Below are 17,974 nucleotides of genomic sequence, written 5' to 3' on the forward strand. Positions count from 1 at the left end.
GTTTGATTGGCCAGCCAACTGGCCTCACCTGAACCTCATAGAGAATCTCAGGGGAAAAGTCAAGAGGATGAAATAGAGACACCTCACTCATCAGTGCAGACGAGCTGAAGGCTGCTATCAAACAACCTAGTCTAACGTCTTACCAGTGCCACAGACTGGCTGGTTTCATGCCATGCTATATAGATGCAGTAGTTTGTGCGAGTAGACCTATGTTGAAATAGTGGATTTTTTATTTTATTTTATTTAGTGAGCTGGAAGCTGGAATCATAAAGATTGATTTTTTTTTTTAAAAGTCTGGAAATATTTAACTGTAATGATGAATCTAGAATATATGGAAGTTTCACTTCTTGAGTTAAATCACAGGGGAAAAATTACTTTTTCAAGATAATCTAATTGTTTGAAATGCACTTGTATCTATCTTTATTCTGTTACCCGGGTTTTATTTTGAAAACTGTACGTTTACTTCCGGGTAACGTGACCGTTATCTTTTTGTAGTTTGTGTTTACCATTTAAAACACCTAAAATCGCATCCATTAAGCATATGAAGATCATTAGGATTAAGATTAACCAAATCCATGTAAACCGGGAAGAGTTTAACCAACACCACCACTCACTACGAAAGAAGAAGCGAAGGCGGACGTAGGCAGCAGGGAAATATTTTTTTCTCACTGCTTATCTTCATATCCTGCTAGCATTGATGCTGCTGTAAAGACACTCGTTAATTACCCTTTCAACGACGGTGGAAGGTTATTTTGTCATAATTTTCAACAACATTTGACGAATTTATATAATTATTTATATTTTAAGAGTATCCTTACTTCTATTATCGTTTCATCTTTTTCTAAAACTACTTTATTCCGTGGAAATTATCATTACCGAGGGTGACTTGAGTACGTAAGAGGTTGCTGATTCCGACATTTCCTGTTTCCTGAATGCAACATTGTGAACATTGCCAGCTGCTGCCTGTGTCGGTGTGATTAGAAGGAGGGGGAGTGAGTCGAGCTGGAGGAGCCTTGTTCAGCCATGTTAGTTTTCTCTGCTGTTCACAAACGATGAGAGAGAGGAGCCATGGCCTTGTCATTGAGCGGAGACGATGAGGAATATGATTCAGAGTCTGAGCAGGTCAGAGATCCCATATTTCATTACATAATCTCCGTGTATTCATGTAACGTTTGTATGACAAAGTGTACTGTGGGAAAGAGAGGCTTTGTGAGCGGAGTGCTGTTTTTCTTCAGCTACCCTGGGTTAACGCTGGGTTTTTAGCCGCTCTTCTTCTGTTTTCCTGGTCAAATAAGAGGGAGAATTGTCTTTAAAGCTATTCTCTATGGTAAAACAGACCAAAATGGACTACAATAGAGTTCGAGTTCAATTTGTAGAGTTAAATAGACTCTTCTTCACAGCATTGATACCTTGATGACTGTACAGACACACCGTGTCCTCTCCACCTTGGGCATCTTTTGACCCATTTTTGTTCAGACTACCTCTTCTTGTAAACCATCCAGATATATCTTTAAAGTGGTGTGTCCAGGACTTGCTTTTCAAAGTAATAAGTTAGATTAACTCTGATGAAAGCCGTGATTTATACATCGACATTTAAGCTACCACACGTCCCCTTAAATCTCTTTTCCTGTGATTAATTCCACTCACTTCCTGTACATTTCTTCATCTTTTATATCCTGTTGAAAGACTTTATGGCATATTGTTGTCCAGGCTGGGACAGAGCCGAGGAGGGGGGATGGGAGAGGGAACAATAAAGGGGTTCTGCTACTGTTGCCTAGTTGTCCCAAACTGGGACCCCTCAAACCATCCGGCAAATCTGAGTTTAGTCTCACATTAGAGGTTATTTATGCTCCTTGTGTTTCATGGGGACAAAGATTTGATTTGTGGCTTTAATACTTTCCATTAAGGCTTATGTGATATTGCACAACTCTCCATCAGACATTTGAGAAGTGCTGACATAAGAGCAGCTCCTTGTGCTTACACAATGTTTACACCAACAACAAGCGCCAACAGCTCATAAGAGAAGGTATTTTGACCTCTTCTGTTGTGACACAAGATAATATCACATTATTTCATGCTTGTGCAGGGGGCTATTGTACACGAGGAGCAAATGATGAGCCTTGTGACTTTTCTTCCCCCTCTAGTGAAATCCACACTGACGCTGAGTCAGAGGAGCGTTCTCACAAAAATATAGGCCATGTTTTTGTTCACAGGCCTCAGCAACCAATCCCAAATTCCTGACATATTACTGCACAGGGTTACAGTAAAGAAGGGTCAGCTGATGTCGGCTGCTCTGATTTGTTGTCAGCCATCGATTTATTTTATCAAGATAGGGAGGTAAGGTCTGAAATATGCTGGAAATGACAGGTGTTCGTTGTTTGTTTTTGTGAAATGTTTCAGTGGCACCTTCATTTGAACTTTGATCAAACATTTGGTGCAAAACAAGATTAGAAACCCCCTAAAAAGTAGCTGATCAAGTGAAAGAAAGTATGATGTTGATAGTGACTTTCATGACTTTCCCTCATGTTTTCACACCAGTTGGATTGATTTATAAAGGCCAAAAATGGTACATTAAATAACCGCCCTAGAAGGTAATTTACTTCTGTCTCTAGGAAACAGACTCAGAGCCAGTTTATCTTCACTATTTAAGGTATATTATCACTAATAAGCACCATTGTAGTTGTTTGGTTGGAATGTCTTGTTCTGTTAGCAACTCTTTCTACCTGTTAGACCTGCCTCGGCACCCTGGCATGTTAGTCAGGCGTTAGATAAACACACAATTACATAAATTCTCTCGTAGTATCCAACAGTCGAGTAACTCACATCTGAGAAACGCTCCCAGCCTCCTACTTCATCCTAACCTCCTCATGTGAGCTATTTTTATCCCCCTGTTTTAGTCCTTGAATCAAACTGTTGCCACCAGCAGTGGCAATCGTGTTTCCAAGGTAATTTCTTCTGTTTTATCAAGAATCAGTATAATGCTGTTTGATTCGTCATATTTTCCTGTGGCTTCACGGCTCTGCCATGGCAACAGGGTAGAGACTAAAAATAAATGTGAGAAACCAAAAGAGAAAATTGTGATTAAAGGATGGTAGAGCTGCGGGTGTGCACTGAGTGCCCTCACAAATATATAAAACTAGTTAATCATCATCTTTAGTTGTCTTTTATCCATGCCTGTGAGTCACACACAGTCTATGTGGACAAGAAAAGTGATTATATAAATGTTCAGATTTGATGTGATGGCTTGTGCAGGCTTTTGGTTTGACATAATTTCAGCCTTCTTGAATAAAGCTCATAGCTTTTTATTTTGATAATCTAGTAAGCATCAAAGCATTTGTTCCCTCTGGCTTCTTGTGACGGTTGTGTGATCTTCTCCCCTTGAATTAAACATTCTTGAGTTTAAGCTGCTAATTGTTAGGCATATCCCTGAGCTTTTTCCCCGTTTATTGGGCTGGTTGTTAACTTAATCAATGATTCTCATCTGGTCTAGACTCAGAAACCAGAATTTCTGAAAAATTTCAGCCTCATGATGAAATGTTTTAAATTTGGACCTTAAGTGGAACAAAACACAAGCCTGAACAATGAGACAGGATTAAACAAACGGCCAGCTAAGTTTGTCTGCAGGGTGTTTTTCTCCCTCTCTTTTTTAAAATCATATATGATCACCATCTGTGCACACGAGCGTCTTCTACGAGTTCATCCCTTTCTATGCACAGATTGTGGCAAGATGCCTCCTGTTAAAAATGAAGCTTTTATGCTGTTGTTTCAACATTTTTTTTCTGCAGCTTCTTACTGCTGCTATCATCCTGTACTCCTGTACTCAAAGATGATGGTTGTGATAAGCTTCCTCATCAACATAAGCCTTCAGCTCACTTGCTGTGACTTCTGAATACTAGGTGAAATATTTCAACAAGCAAGTGATGTTATTTCAGCATCTTAACAAGATGTACTGCTGATAAATACTTTGGAAGAAGCAGAAACATTGAAAACATAAATGTACAGAAGAGGGTGGGAAATAAGCACCCACCACCAGCCAAATGCAGGTGTTCTTGAGCAGTGTCAGGTGAATTTGCTCTACTTACCAGCCACTGGGGAAGGATAATGAAAGTAGCCTACATAAGAGTGATCTTGATACAGTATATGCGTAAATCAAATCACCCCCCCCCCCCCCCCCCCCTTCTTTTTTTGCATGTTTCGACTGACTTTATGAGCAAAGCTAAGCGGACCTACGCAGTCACTGACCCAAAAAACCCCTGCCTCCTCCTCCCTGTGTCAGAGCTGCTGTCAAATGTTTACAGGCAGCTGTGTGCTGGGATGGTTTGACTCAGTTTCATATACAGGTACATCTCAAAAAAACAGAGTATCATGAAAAGGTTCAATCTTTTTTGACACTCATTTCAGAAAGTGAAACCCATATATCATGTAGACTCATTACACATAGAGAGAAATATTTCAAGTCTTTATTTCTTGAAATGTTGATGATTATGGCTTACAGATAATGAGAACCTAAAATTCAGTGTCTCAGAAAATTAGAATATTATTAAAAAGTTCAATATTTGAAAGTCATGGTGTCACACCCTAATCAGCTAATTAACTCCAAACACCTGCAAAGGTTTCCTGAGCCTTTAAATGGTCTCTCAGTCTGGGTCAGTAGGCTACACAATCATGGGGGAGACTGCAGACTTGACAGATGTTCAGAAGACTGTCATTAAAACCCTCCACAAGGAGGGTAAGCCACAAAATGTCATTGCTAAAAAAGCTGGTTGTTCACAGAGTGCTGTATCCAAGCATATTCACAGAAAGTTGAGTAGAAGGAAAAAGTGTGGTAGGAAAAGGTGCACCAGCATAAGGGAGAACCGCAGCCTTGAGAGGATTGTCAAGCAAAATCCATCCAATAATTTGGGGGAGCTTCACAAGGAGTGGACTGAGGCTGGAGTCAGCGCATCAAGAGCCACTACGCACAGACCAATCCTAGACATGGGCTACAAATGTGGCATTCCTCATGTCAAGCCACTCCTGAACCAGAGGCAACGTCAGAAGTGTCTTACCTCAGCTGTGGAGAAAAAGAACTGAACTGTTGCTCAGTGGTCCAAAGTCCTCTTTTCAGGTGAAAGTAAATTTTGCATGACATTTGGAAATCAAGGTCCCAGAGTCTGTAGGAAGAGTGGAGAGGCACAGAATCCATGTTGCTTGAAGTCCAGTGGGAAGTTTCCACAGTCAGTGATGATTTGGGCTGCCATGGCATCTGCTGGTGTTGGTTCACTTTGTTTTCTGAAGTCCACAGTCAACGCAGCCATCTACCAGGACATTTTAGAGGCCTTCATGCTTCCTTCAGCTGACAAGCTTTATGGAGATGCTGATTTGATTTTCCAGCAGGACGTGGCACCTGCCCACACTGCCAAAGGTACCAAAAGCTGGTTCAATGACCATGGTGTTACTGTGCTTGATTGGCCAGCAAACTGGCCTGACCTGAACCCATAGAGAATCTAGGGGTTATTGTCAAGAGGAAGATGAGAGACACCAGACCCAACAATGCAGATGACCTGAAGACCGCTATCAAAGCAACCTGGGTTTCCATTACACCTGAGAAGTGCCACAAGCTGATCGCCTCCATGCGACGCCACATTGATGCAGTAATTCATGCAAAAGGAGGCCAAACCAAGTATTTAGTGCATAGAAATGAACATACTTTTCAGAAGCCTGACATTTCTGTGTAAAATATCCTTTTTTAAATTGATCATATGTAATATTCTAATTTTCTAAAACACTGAATTTTCGGTTTTCATTATCTGTAAGCCATAATCATCAGCATTTCAAGAAATAAAGGCTTGAAATATTTCACTCTATGTGTAATGAGTCTATATAATATATGGGTTTCACTTTCTGAAATGAGTGACAAAAATATTGAACTTTTTCATGATATTCTGATTTTTTTTTTAGATGTACCTGTATGAGTAGTTCTCCACTGCAACTGGTGTCCCGGCATAGGTGTTTTAACCAATGTCTTGCTTGTTGCAGGTCCAGAAAAACTGAAACAAAGCTGCAGAAAATGCACCAAAAAAATTAGATAACTTGCTATGATGCCTAGCAGTTTGCCTGCAGGAAGCACAGCAAATGTTTGCATGGTACAGGACAAAATGGTTGAAAAACAAGGTCGGAAATGTGCAACAGTTTGCGTTTTTTTTTGTACAACTTCCTCCTACTAAATAGGCTATGACTTTAATATCATAAGCCTTGATTTTTATATTCAGGTCAGGTATGGGAGCGTATGCCAGCTTTTTGCCTTGTCTTGCTCTGACCTCCTGATGGCCATCCTGCAGGCTCATGCCCCATCTTTTCAGGTATCATCCCAGCTGCCCCCTCCATTACACATGCAGTCGCCCCTGGCATCTGGACCAGCCCACTGGGTCCTGGGCACCCAGTATACGTTGAGCTGGATCAGGCCCAGTTAAGTGAGCCAGGTGCCCATTATAGTGCAGCTGCCGTTCCCATATCAGGCAGCTGACCCTTCCCATCCTGTGTTTGTGGCTTGTAGATTTTTTAATCCACCAGCCTCAGTGACGGGTAGATGAAAAAGTTAGAGAATGAGGCAGGGTGTATTTACCTTCTCTACCGTTGTTTTTGACACATTTCGAATAGACACAACATGATGGTAAAAATTGTTATCAAAAGATTAAAATAAGTCAAGAACTTAAACAGCAAAAAATTAACTCATTATCAGAGCAAAGATATATAGGTCTGTAGGGGCTCTGTGCATCATGGACTTTTTGCAACAGTTTTTTTCCAGGCACATGTTCACAGCCCACTGAAGGCAGCTCCATGACCCACTTTAGGGTCCTTACCCACTAGTTAAGTATCACTAATTAAGATTGTAAGGAAAGTTATCTTAATTACACACACCTTTGTACCAAGGCTTCAGAAAAAATGAATGCATGTAACACGGAGATTAGGGAGACACAGATGCATCAGTTTTACATCGGCATCAACTGATATCAGCCCGATTCTCAGACATCGGCCCATCAGAAAATGATGAACTGATGTTGGCCATATATGCACGTTTCATAAATCACACGGGGACTCTGTTGTAAGCTGATTTCTACACTCAAATCTGCGCTTCTTTCTACGCAATTTGATAGTGAGGGCAGTTCTAACTGGTTTTCTTAATCAGCCAGAGAAAGTCAGTTAGACAAACTGTAGATTGTATTCATGGTCAAACTTGAGAGAAAAATGTTTGAACAGTAAAAGTCTTACACCAAAAGACGTCTTGAAAAACAGGACAAAAACAGTTAAAGTTTTTGCCTTAATTTTCACAATAAGTGCATCTCAAACACAGGTCAATAGATAATGAAACTTAAGACATTTCCGTGCTCTTTTAATAGCCTTTATTTGAATCTCAGTATACGCCTGGTGTCCAAAATATGACTTATAAGTATTAGGCTACAGTAACGCCTGGCATAAATATCTAACCTTAGTGGTTTCGTATGTATTGTTTCTGTGACTCCTCTTTTGCTGAAAAACAACAATGATGGTATGAGTGAGTAAATTTTTATAGTGTGTGATCTTGAGTTTTTTTTATTACAGACCAATCCCCATAAGCTACAGAAAGTTAAGGAATAATTACAGCTGGACTTTCTAGATTGTCTTGTACCAGCAGGATTATTATTATGATAAGTACAGTGGAAAAATGACTCATCAGTTTATTGTGTGACAGCAGTGTGTGAGGCATAATTTTGATTTCTGTCCTGATACTCACTTCGGTACAGAAAAGGTGACTAATACACACAGTAATGTACCCGTTATTTACTGACATGTTTGTGGTTTTACAGGTTTAAACTTGTCACCCCACACTGGCAGAAAGTCTCTTGTCCTTTATTAAACAGTTTTCACTGTTTCTCTTTCAGCAGCGGGCAGCCAACCGGCCGAAGCCCCCGAAGATGGGGACGACGTCGGCGGTTAAGCTGCCGTCCAATCGCAGCTCATCCGGAGCGAGACGCAGGAGAACACGCTGCAGGAAGTGCGAGGCGTGTCTTCGGACGGAGTGTGGCGAGTGCCACTTCTGCAAAGACATGAAGAAGTTTGGGGGGCCGGGGCGCATGAAGCAGTCCTGCATTATGAGGCAGTGTATAGCGGTGAGTTAATTCTTATATTCTGTGTTTTTATATGCCTTACCCCTTCATATTTCAGCAGTGTAGAGATGTTTTTCCACAGAAGCAAACAAATATGAAGTTGCTCTGTCAATTAATTGTCTAAAGGAAATAAAAGTAAATGGACTTGAGTTGTTTTCTTTTCAAAAATGTTAAAAGTCATGGATTGACATGTCTACAGTCCTCATTGTTTGCTTTATGCAGTACTCTATGGAGTTTAGTAGTAGCGGCTATGATTGGCCCGTAAAGATGTGACGACAGAGTGTTCATCCAATCACCCTACAAGTTTTTTTTTTCAAAGGCTCTGCCCTTTCCCAAATGCTGTCTATGAGTGGTTGGTCAGATGGATGTGTGAAACGAATCCATCTGGCATGTCAGGTTGGATGAAATCCTGGCTGGAATGAAGCTACAGTTGTGTTTATTGTTGTGAGCGGGGAAAGCATGTATGATCTGGTTGGTGATGCTACCCTGTCTGCTCGCTCTCATTGGTTGTTACAGGTACTCTCTCAGATGCATGATGAAGAATCATGAATATCAAACATGTTTGATATTTATGATTCCGGGTCTGGGGGTGTACGGCACAATCTGGAGCAGTAAAACGATCATGTTGACACTACACACGAGGATTATTCAGACAAATAATCGTTTGCAACAAGGCTCCATTCAGGATACATCCCCACAATAATCAGGGGAGGAAAATCTTGCCTCAAATTGGGCTAAGAATCCTATAGTGTGTGGCCAACCTTAGTCTTCTTGATGAAAACTAAACTTACTTATTTATCAAATACCTATTTTTACCTACTCTACTACTTACTTTTTTTTTTTAAATATTTTTTATTGGGGTTATCTCATTGTGACAAACTAGGGATTACAAAAATAATGAACAGTCTGACAAATGCATTAATTCCTTACAGGTGCAATACTCTACTACTTACTACTATTTTAAATTCTTATGGAAAAAAGCAGATGACTTACATTCTTCAGTCTAGTTTGTTTGACTTTGAAGGTGTTTGTTTCTTCATGTGTTCTTTCAACCCATGCAGCCTGTCCTTCCCCACACGGCGGTGTGCGTGGTGTGCAAAGAGGCAGGAAAAGAAGACACGCTGGAGGAAGCGGAGGACAAGTTCAACTTCATGCTGATGGAGTGCTCCATCTGCAACGAGATTGTCCATCCAAACTGTCTCAAGGTAAAGAAACAGAGCTGGGAACGGTTTCACAGCTCCACCTAAGTCGAGTCATTCTCTCGCTGACTCATATCTGTTAGAGTTTAGTGCCAGGAATCCCAGGATGCCCTATGATAATGTGAGTGAGTCAGACACTTGGATTGTTGTCACCAGAGGTAATTGGAGGTTGATCTGGTGTTGTTTATCTAACAATGAGTACACTCATCGTTCTGGAGGTTCAGGAGGTTTTATGGCTCATGTGTGACATCATCGCGTTAGGAGGATTTGACTCCCACTTCATGCTATAAAGTACAAACGCTTACACGAATAAAAACATTAATGAGCGAGTTTAGTGCCTGACAAGTCTGTCGGACAACAAGTAAAACCAAAACAGCATGTAAAGCAGCACACACCCTGTTTTTAATGCACCAAAACGCCAACAGAAGGAAGCTAACAGAGGCTTGGTCAAACCAGTTTCTCTAACAAGTTGCATCTAGTAGTTTTGCATGCAACAACAAATCCATGTCATACATAAAATACAATTATTTGGACACAACAGAGCAGAATCATGCTGTGATATTAGCTCTACTTCCTTTTTCTGTTTTATTCACACAGTGAGAGTCTGCTTGAGCTGCATAACAGAAACGCGTCACAACAGTCACTTTCACTTCTCTTGTCTGGTTAGTCATAAACAAGGCAACGGCTGGAGCTTTTTCTCGATGTCTGTCTTATTTTCTTCTTCTTCACCAGGTGAGTGATGCCTCAGGAGTGGTGAACGACGAGCTCCCAAACTGCTGGGAATGTCCTAAATGCAACCATGCTGGGAAGAGTGGAAAAGTGAGTACAAATATGTGTGAGTCAGAAGATTTAGATTATGTAACAGCCACTTAGTGTGTGCAGGAAGTCTTCTCAGTTAGGAAACAATAACCAACAAAGATTTCTGAGGTTTTGGTATCACTTATATCTGCAGTTTTCCTAATTCAGAGTTTTCACTTCTTGCCAATTCCTGTTTATACTTTCTGGTGTTTTCAAAAGTCTCATATGTGATTGTCAGAGAAGAAGGACACCACTCAAACACTTCGTTTGTGTTTATTAACCTCATGAGCTCATAATACAGTTTGGCTTTCTCCTCATCATAGGCTAAAGGTATAAAGTTGTCTCCCAATTTTTGTCCCCTCTGGCATTGAAGCAAAAAAGGGGTCCCGGGTTCAAGTACGCCTCCAACCTCCCTGGCTCTCTGCTGAGGGAACAGAAGCCCTTGAAGGAGGAGAGCGATGCTTCTGTTGCAGCCAAGAGGAGACCAGACCGAGACGAGACGCCCCGGTTCAGACCTGAGGAGTCTCTCCATCGACAGCCTCCTCTGCTCTCCCCCTGCACCCTGCCACGACCCAGACCTGAAGACAAACTAAGGAAGAAGAGGAAGCTGTTTGATGATGACGAGGAGGAGGAAGACCTGGGTGTGAGAAAGAAGGTTTGTAGCATTAGAGAAGGCTGGTTTGGTACTTGAAGAGTCTCACAGGAATTTTAATGATTCTGTTTTTCTACAGGAGAGATCAGACGATCCTTATTTTTCCAAGTTTTTGCACCAAATCAAGAAAGAGGAGGATGATGAAGATGGATATGAGGAGGAAAATGACCGAGGAAGGGAGCCACACAGTGGCTTAGAGAGGAGAAGGTTTGGATATCCTGGAGAAGACGGGGATGAAAGGGATTTAAAGAGTGACCTTTTGAATCCCTGCATTAAAACACCCATTGGAGACAGCGACCAGTCCCACTGCAGCTCTCCGCAAGCTGGCCCCAGCAGCGAGGGCGGGAGCGAGACACAGGAAAAAGGCCCGCGTCCCAAAGCGCGCCGTAAGCGCCGTTTACCCAACAGAGAGCTGAGCCGAGAGCTGAGCAAAGCACTGAATCAGGAGATCCAGAAGACCGAGGACTGCCTGGCCAACGAGAACCGTCAACCCCTCAAGGTGGAGCCAGAGTCCGAAAACGAGCAGCCCAAGAGGTTGTTCCGAAACGGCTCCGAACTCAGTGATCAGAGGTCCCACCTCAAGACCAAAGAGATGAATGGGACGCCGTGGGAGCTTCGCCACTTCTACCCGAGTCAGATCACTCCACTGGGCTTCAACAGGAGCACCCCGACCAACCGGCCGCCCCCTCCACACTCCCCTCCTAAGTGTGTTCAAATGGAGCGGCACGTCATCAGACCCCCTCCGATAAGCCCACCCCCCGACAGAGTGCCGCTAAAAGATGGGAAAACGCACGTCTTACAGCGCGAGGTCTGGATGAAGATCTTTGGCTACCTCACACACAAGGAGCTCTGTGTCTGCATGAGAGTGTGCAAGACGTGGAACAGATGGTAAATCCACAGCACACCCTGAAAACTGCATGTTTACACTTAATGTTTAATACTGTAGGTTAGGGTTGTCATGTACCACATTGTTACTGATGCCAAATTTAAGGTTGGAAAATTAAAAACTCAAATTGCTGCAAGATTTTTCCTTTTAGTTGTAAAACAGAAATGATTTGATCTTTTATTGCTGTCTGCCTTCTTGTATCGAGTAACACAAAGACCAAATGCGCTGCACATTTGTTTCCCTGACGCCTAGGTGTTGTGATAAGAGGCTTTGGACAGAGATCGATCTGAACCGCTGCACATCCATCACACCCCTCATGCTAAGTGGGATTATCCGCCGTCAGCCGGTTTCCTTGGACCTCAGTTGGACCAACATTTCCAAGAAGCAATTGAGCTGGCTCATTAATAGATTACCAGGTGACTGAGAGTGATTCTCAATCTGTACGTATGTTTGGTGTCATTCTTTCTGCAGCAGTGTTTTAAAGGGTTTCTTTGTCTCTCAGGTCTACGAGTGTTAAAGTTGTCTGGGTGTTCTTGGGCTGCTGTGTCGGCTCTCTGCACCTCCAGCTGTCCTCTGCTGCGCGCGCTGGATGTGCAGTGGGTGGAGGGGCTGAAAGATGCACAGATGAGAGACCTCCTCTCACCGCCCACAGACAACAGACCAGGTAACTCATAGCCTTCAGCGCTGACACAAGCATCACAGACATGGAGTTAAGAAAAACAGCAGTGACATCTGTATGGTCTCACAGGTCAGCTGGATAACCGCTGCAAGTTACGGAACGTGGAGGACCTTCGATTGGCAGGTTTGGACATCACAGACACGTCTTTACGTCTCATCAGTCGACAGATGCCGAATCTGTCCAGTTTAGACCTGAGCTACTGCAACCACATCAACGACCAGTCAGTCAACCTGCTGACGGCAGCCGGGACCACGACCAGAGACTCGCTTACAGACATCAACCTGTCAGGTGAGGACTGGGAAACACAGTGAATCCTCAGTAACCCAGGTGACCTGTAACAGAGGAATGGTGGAAACTGAAGAAATAAAGAAGAGAGGGTATAACCATGACATACTGAATTATAGCAGAAAAAATCAGAATCAATAGGAGGTTGAGTCAAGCGAGGACATGGAAGAGCCAAGCTTAATCCAACTAAAAGTTCTGTTGAGGCTCTTTTTTTTTTTTTTTTCCAAAATCAAAATGCTAAAATGGATAGTAATTTTGTATGCTTTTACATTATACCTGTTTGGTTCAGTTGAAATAGATTTGAGTCTGTTTATAGAGTCAGTTCAGGTTGTTTGAGCTGGTGGAAAAACTGCCTATCAAACACAGGTTCGGACCAAACAGCCACACAGAAACCGCTTGAAAAGGTTTATCTCAGTCTGCTTTCATTCAGACTCTGGGGCTCTTAGTGGTGAGAAGATGAACCAACCTCATTATAACATAACTTTAGGAAGAATTAAACTTTCTAGGATTAAAGCAGTCGTCGTAGACAGACAAATATGTTTAAAAACCACAGGCAGAGGTGTACTATCTTCAGAAATGATATTTAAGTGTTTTTTTTTTCCTGCCTCTTGTCTGGCTGCGGTCTATATGAGAAATGGTACAAAGGCAATGAACATCCAGTTTCACACACAGACTTTCCTGGGAATCACTCCCACCTTGGCCTATATTATTGGTCACAGTGCTTTAAGTGGAAAAAAAATAAGTGCAGACAGAAATTAGAATATCATTTTTGAAATATCTGTCTTGTCTTCTGTCCTTAAATGATTACTGGGATTCATTATTCATTCACCATTTGATAAAATTTCTAATCATTTAAATATTCTTATGTTAAAAATATTAATGAAACATGGGAAATAAGAGCCAAGCAGTTCTGATTAATTGTCTGTTGATAATGTTGCTGTCTTGTTGGGAAAAAAAACAACTCAAAATTAACTTTGCTCAGTGCCAGAAAAGAAAAATCCACTCTTGAAAATCTTTCTTCGATGTTTTGCTTTGTCATGGTAGAAAATGAAGTAAAAAAAATAAAATGAGGATCCTGAAACCATAGCAGACATTTTTCTGCTTATTATATTCAGTGATTGGTATTTACCCTAGGGCTTAAATTGCTGTCTAAGGTAACTAATTAACCCTGTTATCTTCCACCTTTTATCTCACCGGTAGGCAGGAAGAGGAGGCACATGGTTATGATTTTAATTCACACCTGACACTGTGATTATCACACTGATTATTCACACTGATTATCTGTAATCGAATCAGAATAGTTCACTAACATGTATTCAGTTATTCATGCATTGGCTCTGTGTTTATGTTTTAATCACAGAGTATTATTGGCATGGTTTATTAAGAAATCAGATAAGCCACAGTTTAATCACAGAAGGATTTGAATGTTTCTTAATCCAGGATGATGCAATAATGAACTCCTGTTTTAAGAAGAGTGTACTCTGATAGGACATTTAAAATCAAAAGGTGTGGTTGTTTACTCACAGAATGAGCTCTGATTGCGTGACTGCTTTTATTGCTTATTTCCATTATTGTAAATAAGTTGTAAATGAGCTGCCAGCTACTGGCTGATTTGAATCAACACCCACGAAAAGGCAGACACATTTGACTTTGGTCAAATTGATTTTCAAATCTCCAGGATATAAAGGGAAATGCTTCTCCACACTAATCTTATTTCTCAAAACTCTGTTTACTCTGTTTTCTTCTAGTGTGTAACCGGGTCACGGACCATTCCCTGAACTTTTTTAAACGCTGTGGAAGCATCTGCCAGATCGACCTTCGCTTCTGTAAGCAGGTGACAAAGACAGCGTGCGAGAGATTCATCGCAGAGATGTCTGTGAGCGTGCCGTTCAGACTCAAAGAGGACAAACTGCTGCAGAAGTCGAGCTAGTTCCCAACAGGACAAAACAGACGGTCTTTGCACTTATAGGAACAAGTTTTTTAATTTACCGGCCCTGTGAAAAATCTCTGAAATTGATGTCAAAGTAAACAAACTGATGTGAGAGTGGGACTCTGCATTCACTGGACACATTAAGAGAAAAAGGCATGCATGTACTTGTGTTGATATTTTGCTTTTTGTCATTGACTTTTGGGTTGTTTATTTTTATTCCTTAAATGTTTAAAACAGTATTTTTATACAAGCATCATTTCATGACTTTAAAGTGTCTCCGCAGCAAAAAACACTGAGGGGCTGCACGACTGAGACCTGAAATCACCCATTTCTTAGTTTGCCTTCATAAGTGTGCCAAAATTTTATGTATATACAACCACAACACCTTATGAAATCATGTGTAGTCAGAAATCTCTGATTAATTTATCCCAAATTCCTCCTGGATCTAAAGAATGTATTTGAAAAGAGACTAAAGAGAAAAAACTAGAGCTACCCCCCAGTGGTTACATGCCTCCACACAAATAGATACAGTGAAAGTACAGAGGCGGGAGAGCTTGGGGGTTACAACCGTGACTTTTGACTTAGCTTGTCATCAGGCCATCCTTGCATCAGAGTGAATATTTGAGCACAATTGAAGGAAAATTCCTCAAAGCATTCTTGAGACATTATGCTCACAAAAATTCGCCCAGATGGCGAATGTCTCAACATCATATCACCTCAGCTCCTGCTGTCAGTGGCAAGGAAGCATTTAAATTCAGATTCCTGTTACATCCTCATGTCTTCACTTCTTTTAATACTTTAATGGATCATTGTTGTTGTGTTTGACCAGGTGTTCTTTGGCATTTTGAAATTAATTTATTGACTTTCTTTTTATAGCAGTTGATATTTATTCAGAAACTTAACACAGATGTCTCTGAGCTGGGTGAGACAAATAATTTATCTCAGTGGATTCAGTCAAAGTTTATCTCCTAAAAGCCAGTGACAGGATATTGACAGTCTTAGAAAAGTTACTGTTATCTTACCTAACACTGTCTTTCTCTGATAAAATCCAAGTTTAAATAAGAAACTATGTGACAGACTTATGCAAATAACTGAGTTGCATATCTTGAATCATAACTCCATACAGTAGGTGTTGTGTGTGCTTTGGGGTGTGTTGTGTTGTAATCTATCACCTCAGGTGAATGTGATAATGTTTATATTTGTAAATGCAAAAACTTAAGTGCTAATATGCATTAAAATAATTAAATTTGTACCATCACTGCTTCCTGCTTTAATGCCACTTTGACAGATTTCTTTTTGTGAATGAGGATTATTTACATATGAGGTTGGCCAGAGGAATTAGTTTAACTCTGCTGACAGTCACGTTCTTCTGAGCATAGGTGGGTTTAAAATGAGGCAAACGCCTTGAGATGCATTTGGTGCACACTTATGCACACTGACCATAAGGCAGTGGTTCGCCAAACTCTTTAAAGATAAATTACAGCCCAAATTTCCTTTTTTTAGCCAGAATTATTTAATCAAAATGTAATTCAGGCCCTAGTACGTGGTACAAAAATATGCCATAACAGAAGGACAGACCAAATAAAAATGTTAAAGCGTTTCAGACCTGTTGCCAGGCACACAATCACTGACCTACTTAAAATGGCTCTCCAGCCTACTTTTGGGTCCAGCCCACCAGCTGAAAACCACTGATATAAGCTATACATCTAAAATTACTTTTACATGTAATCTGACTTTAAATAAGGCACCAAGAGTGAATCAAAGCATCAAAATAGATTTTTTTTAATCCAAAAAGTCTCTGAGGAGGACCCCTGGCCCCTTATAGCAAGATCCAAAACCCTAAAAAAGCCCAAATAGGAATAGGTACTGCACCAAAAGTAAGTCAAGGCCAAGCTGGCCTAGAGTTCTGTTAAAATATTCAGACGTGATGAGTTTTAGTGGTCTTCTATGAGGTGTTCAGATTTGAGTATGTCCTGTAGTGCTAAAGAGATGCTTTAAAATACTCTTTTTACTCGCTCTTGATGCTTTTACCAAAATGGGGAAGCGCCTCCAAAATACTAAATTGGTTGATTAATTGATTGTACTTTATTTATGTGTAATGCACAAAAGTGCCCAACCCTCATGGGTTTATAAGACATGAGAAATACAACTGCAAAATGAAATTCACCACACACAATAACAAAGTTACATGATCCTTTCCCAGCTTAGTATTAAAACAGTACATTCTGCCTTTTCTCCCAGGTTTTGCAGATATGATCTACTATTAACAAGTTTCCTTTTCGAACCATCCAGATACCGTTTTTCCCAGGTAGAACTCTAAAGTCAAAATTCTGGTTTTGAGTTGTGTCTACTAGATGGTCTACTTAACTAATCTCAGCTCACAAAGGTGGTCCATTAACTCATGCTGAAGTGCCATCATCTGGTTAACATTTAGATAATACATTTAACCCTTTCTTTGCTCATTACCATCTGACTCCTCTAAACTGAATGATGCACACTAAAAATTTATTAATTGGCCAAAGCAGCTGCAGATGACAGTGTAGTAGCCAAATGTCAACATCTTAGCAGGCTGATGGTAGCACTCAGCTCAAAGCTATGCCTAGCTTATCGCCTCTCAGAGAAGCTGGCAAAGTGGTGCAGTCTTATTCCTCTCCAGACTGTAATTTCAAGAACAGGGAAATTTAGAAAGTTAGAGTAAAACAATATTTAAAATTATTGAGGCTGGGAGCCTTTTGTATGAATGATTTATTTTCTGTGTATTTTAGTACATGATAATTATTCACCGTTGAACAAAGTGAATTCAGGAGGTTTAATACTTCTTCCTACATTAGCTTGATATAGGTGCATTATGAAAAGACAAATCCAAATATCAGAGATCTGTACCAGTGGTTCTCAGGACCCAAATGTGGATCTCAAGGCCTTTTTCAGTGGGTTGCGGATGTGTGCTGGGGAATGAAAAAGTTGGGACAGATGGTTTTCATTCGTCATCAAAGGCAAAAGAAATGTAGAAGAATGAAGTTGGACTTTATGCTGCGAAGCAGTGGTGGCAGCATCATGCCGTGGGTGTGCTTCTTGGCAGCTGGCCCTAGAAGGCTTGTAAAGGTAGAGGGTAAAATGAATTCAGCAAATATAGGAAATCCTGGAGGACAATCTTATTCAGTCTGCAAGAGAACTACAGCTTGGGAGAAGATTTAACACCATGACCCAAACCATACAGCTAAAGCTACACAGAAATGGTGACAAGGTGAATGTTCTGGAGTGGCTGAGTCAAAGCCCAGACCTCAATGCAATAGAAAATTTGTGGATGGGCTTGAAAAAGGCTGTTCATGCTTATCCACATGCAACCTGACAGCTTGACCAGTTTTTCAAAGAAGAATGGAATAAAATTACAGTGTCCAGATGTGAAAGCCTGATTGAGA

At 41.0% G+C, this 17,974-nt stretch overlaps 1 protein-coding gene across 3 annotated transcripts; it reads left to right on the forward strand.

The window, feature by feature from the left end:
- Positions 1-174: 174 nt before the first annotated feature.
- Positions 175-15,807, forward strand: kdm2ba (lysine (K)-specific demethylase 2Ba). 3 transcript variants are annotated; one of them, XM_041787305.1, is made up of 10 exons: positions 175-1,122; positions 7,905-8,129; positions 9,188-9,331; positions 10,058-10,144; positions 10,488-10,778; positions 10,855-11,663; positions 11,914-12,077; positions 12,164-12,325; positions 12,410-12,628; positions 14,374-15,807. In XM_041787305.1, exons 1-10 carry the CDS (start codon positions 1,069-1,071, stop codon positions 14,553-14,555), a joined length of 2,337 nt encoding a protein of 778 aa, XP_041643239.1. In that variant the 5' UTR covers positions 175-1,068; the 3' UTR covers positions 14,556-15,807. The 3 variants fall into 3 exon arrangements, with proteins under 3 accessions (XP_041643239.1, XP_041643238.1, XP_041643240.1); XM_041787304.1 differs by having other exon boundaries at positions 176-1,122; positions 7,902-8,129; XM_041787306.1 differs by having other exon boundaries at positions 176-1,122; positions 7,902-8,129; positions 10,497-10,778.
- Positions 15,808-17,974: the final 2,167 nt, after the last annotated feature.

The sequence above is a fragment of the Cheilinus undulatus genome, linkage group 5 (genome assembly GCF_018320785.1).
Source record: "Cheilinus undulatus linkage group 5, ASM1832078v1, whole genome shotgun sequence".
NCBI lineage: Eukaryota > Metazoa > Chordata > Actinopteri > Labriformes > Labridae > Cheilinus > Cheilinus undulatus.

Coding starts and splice junctions, on each gene's coding strand:
- kdm2ba (XM_041787304.1), top strand. CDS start 1,069: ATGGCCTTGTCATTGAGCGGAGACGATGAGGAATATGATTCAGAGTCT. Junction 8,130..9,187: donor TTATGAGGCAGTGTATAGCG/GTGAGTTAATTC, acceptor CAACCCATGCAG/CCTGTCCTTCCCCACACGGC. Junction 12,326..12,409: donor GCCCACAGACAACAGACCAG/GTAACTCATAGC, acceptor ATGGTCTCACAG/GTCAGCTGGATAACCGCTGC.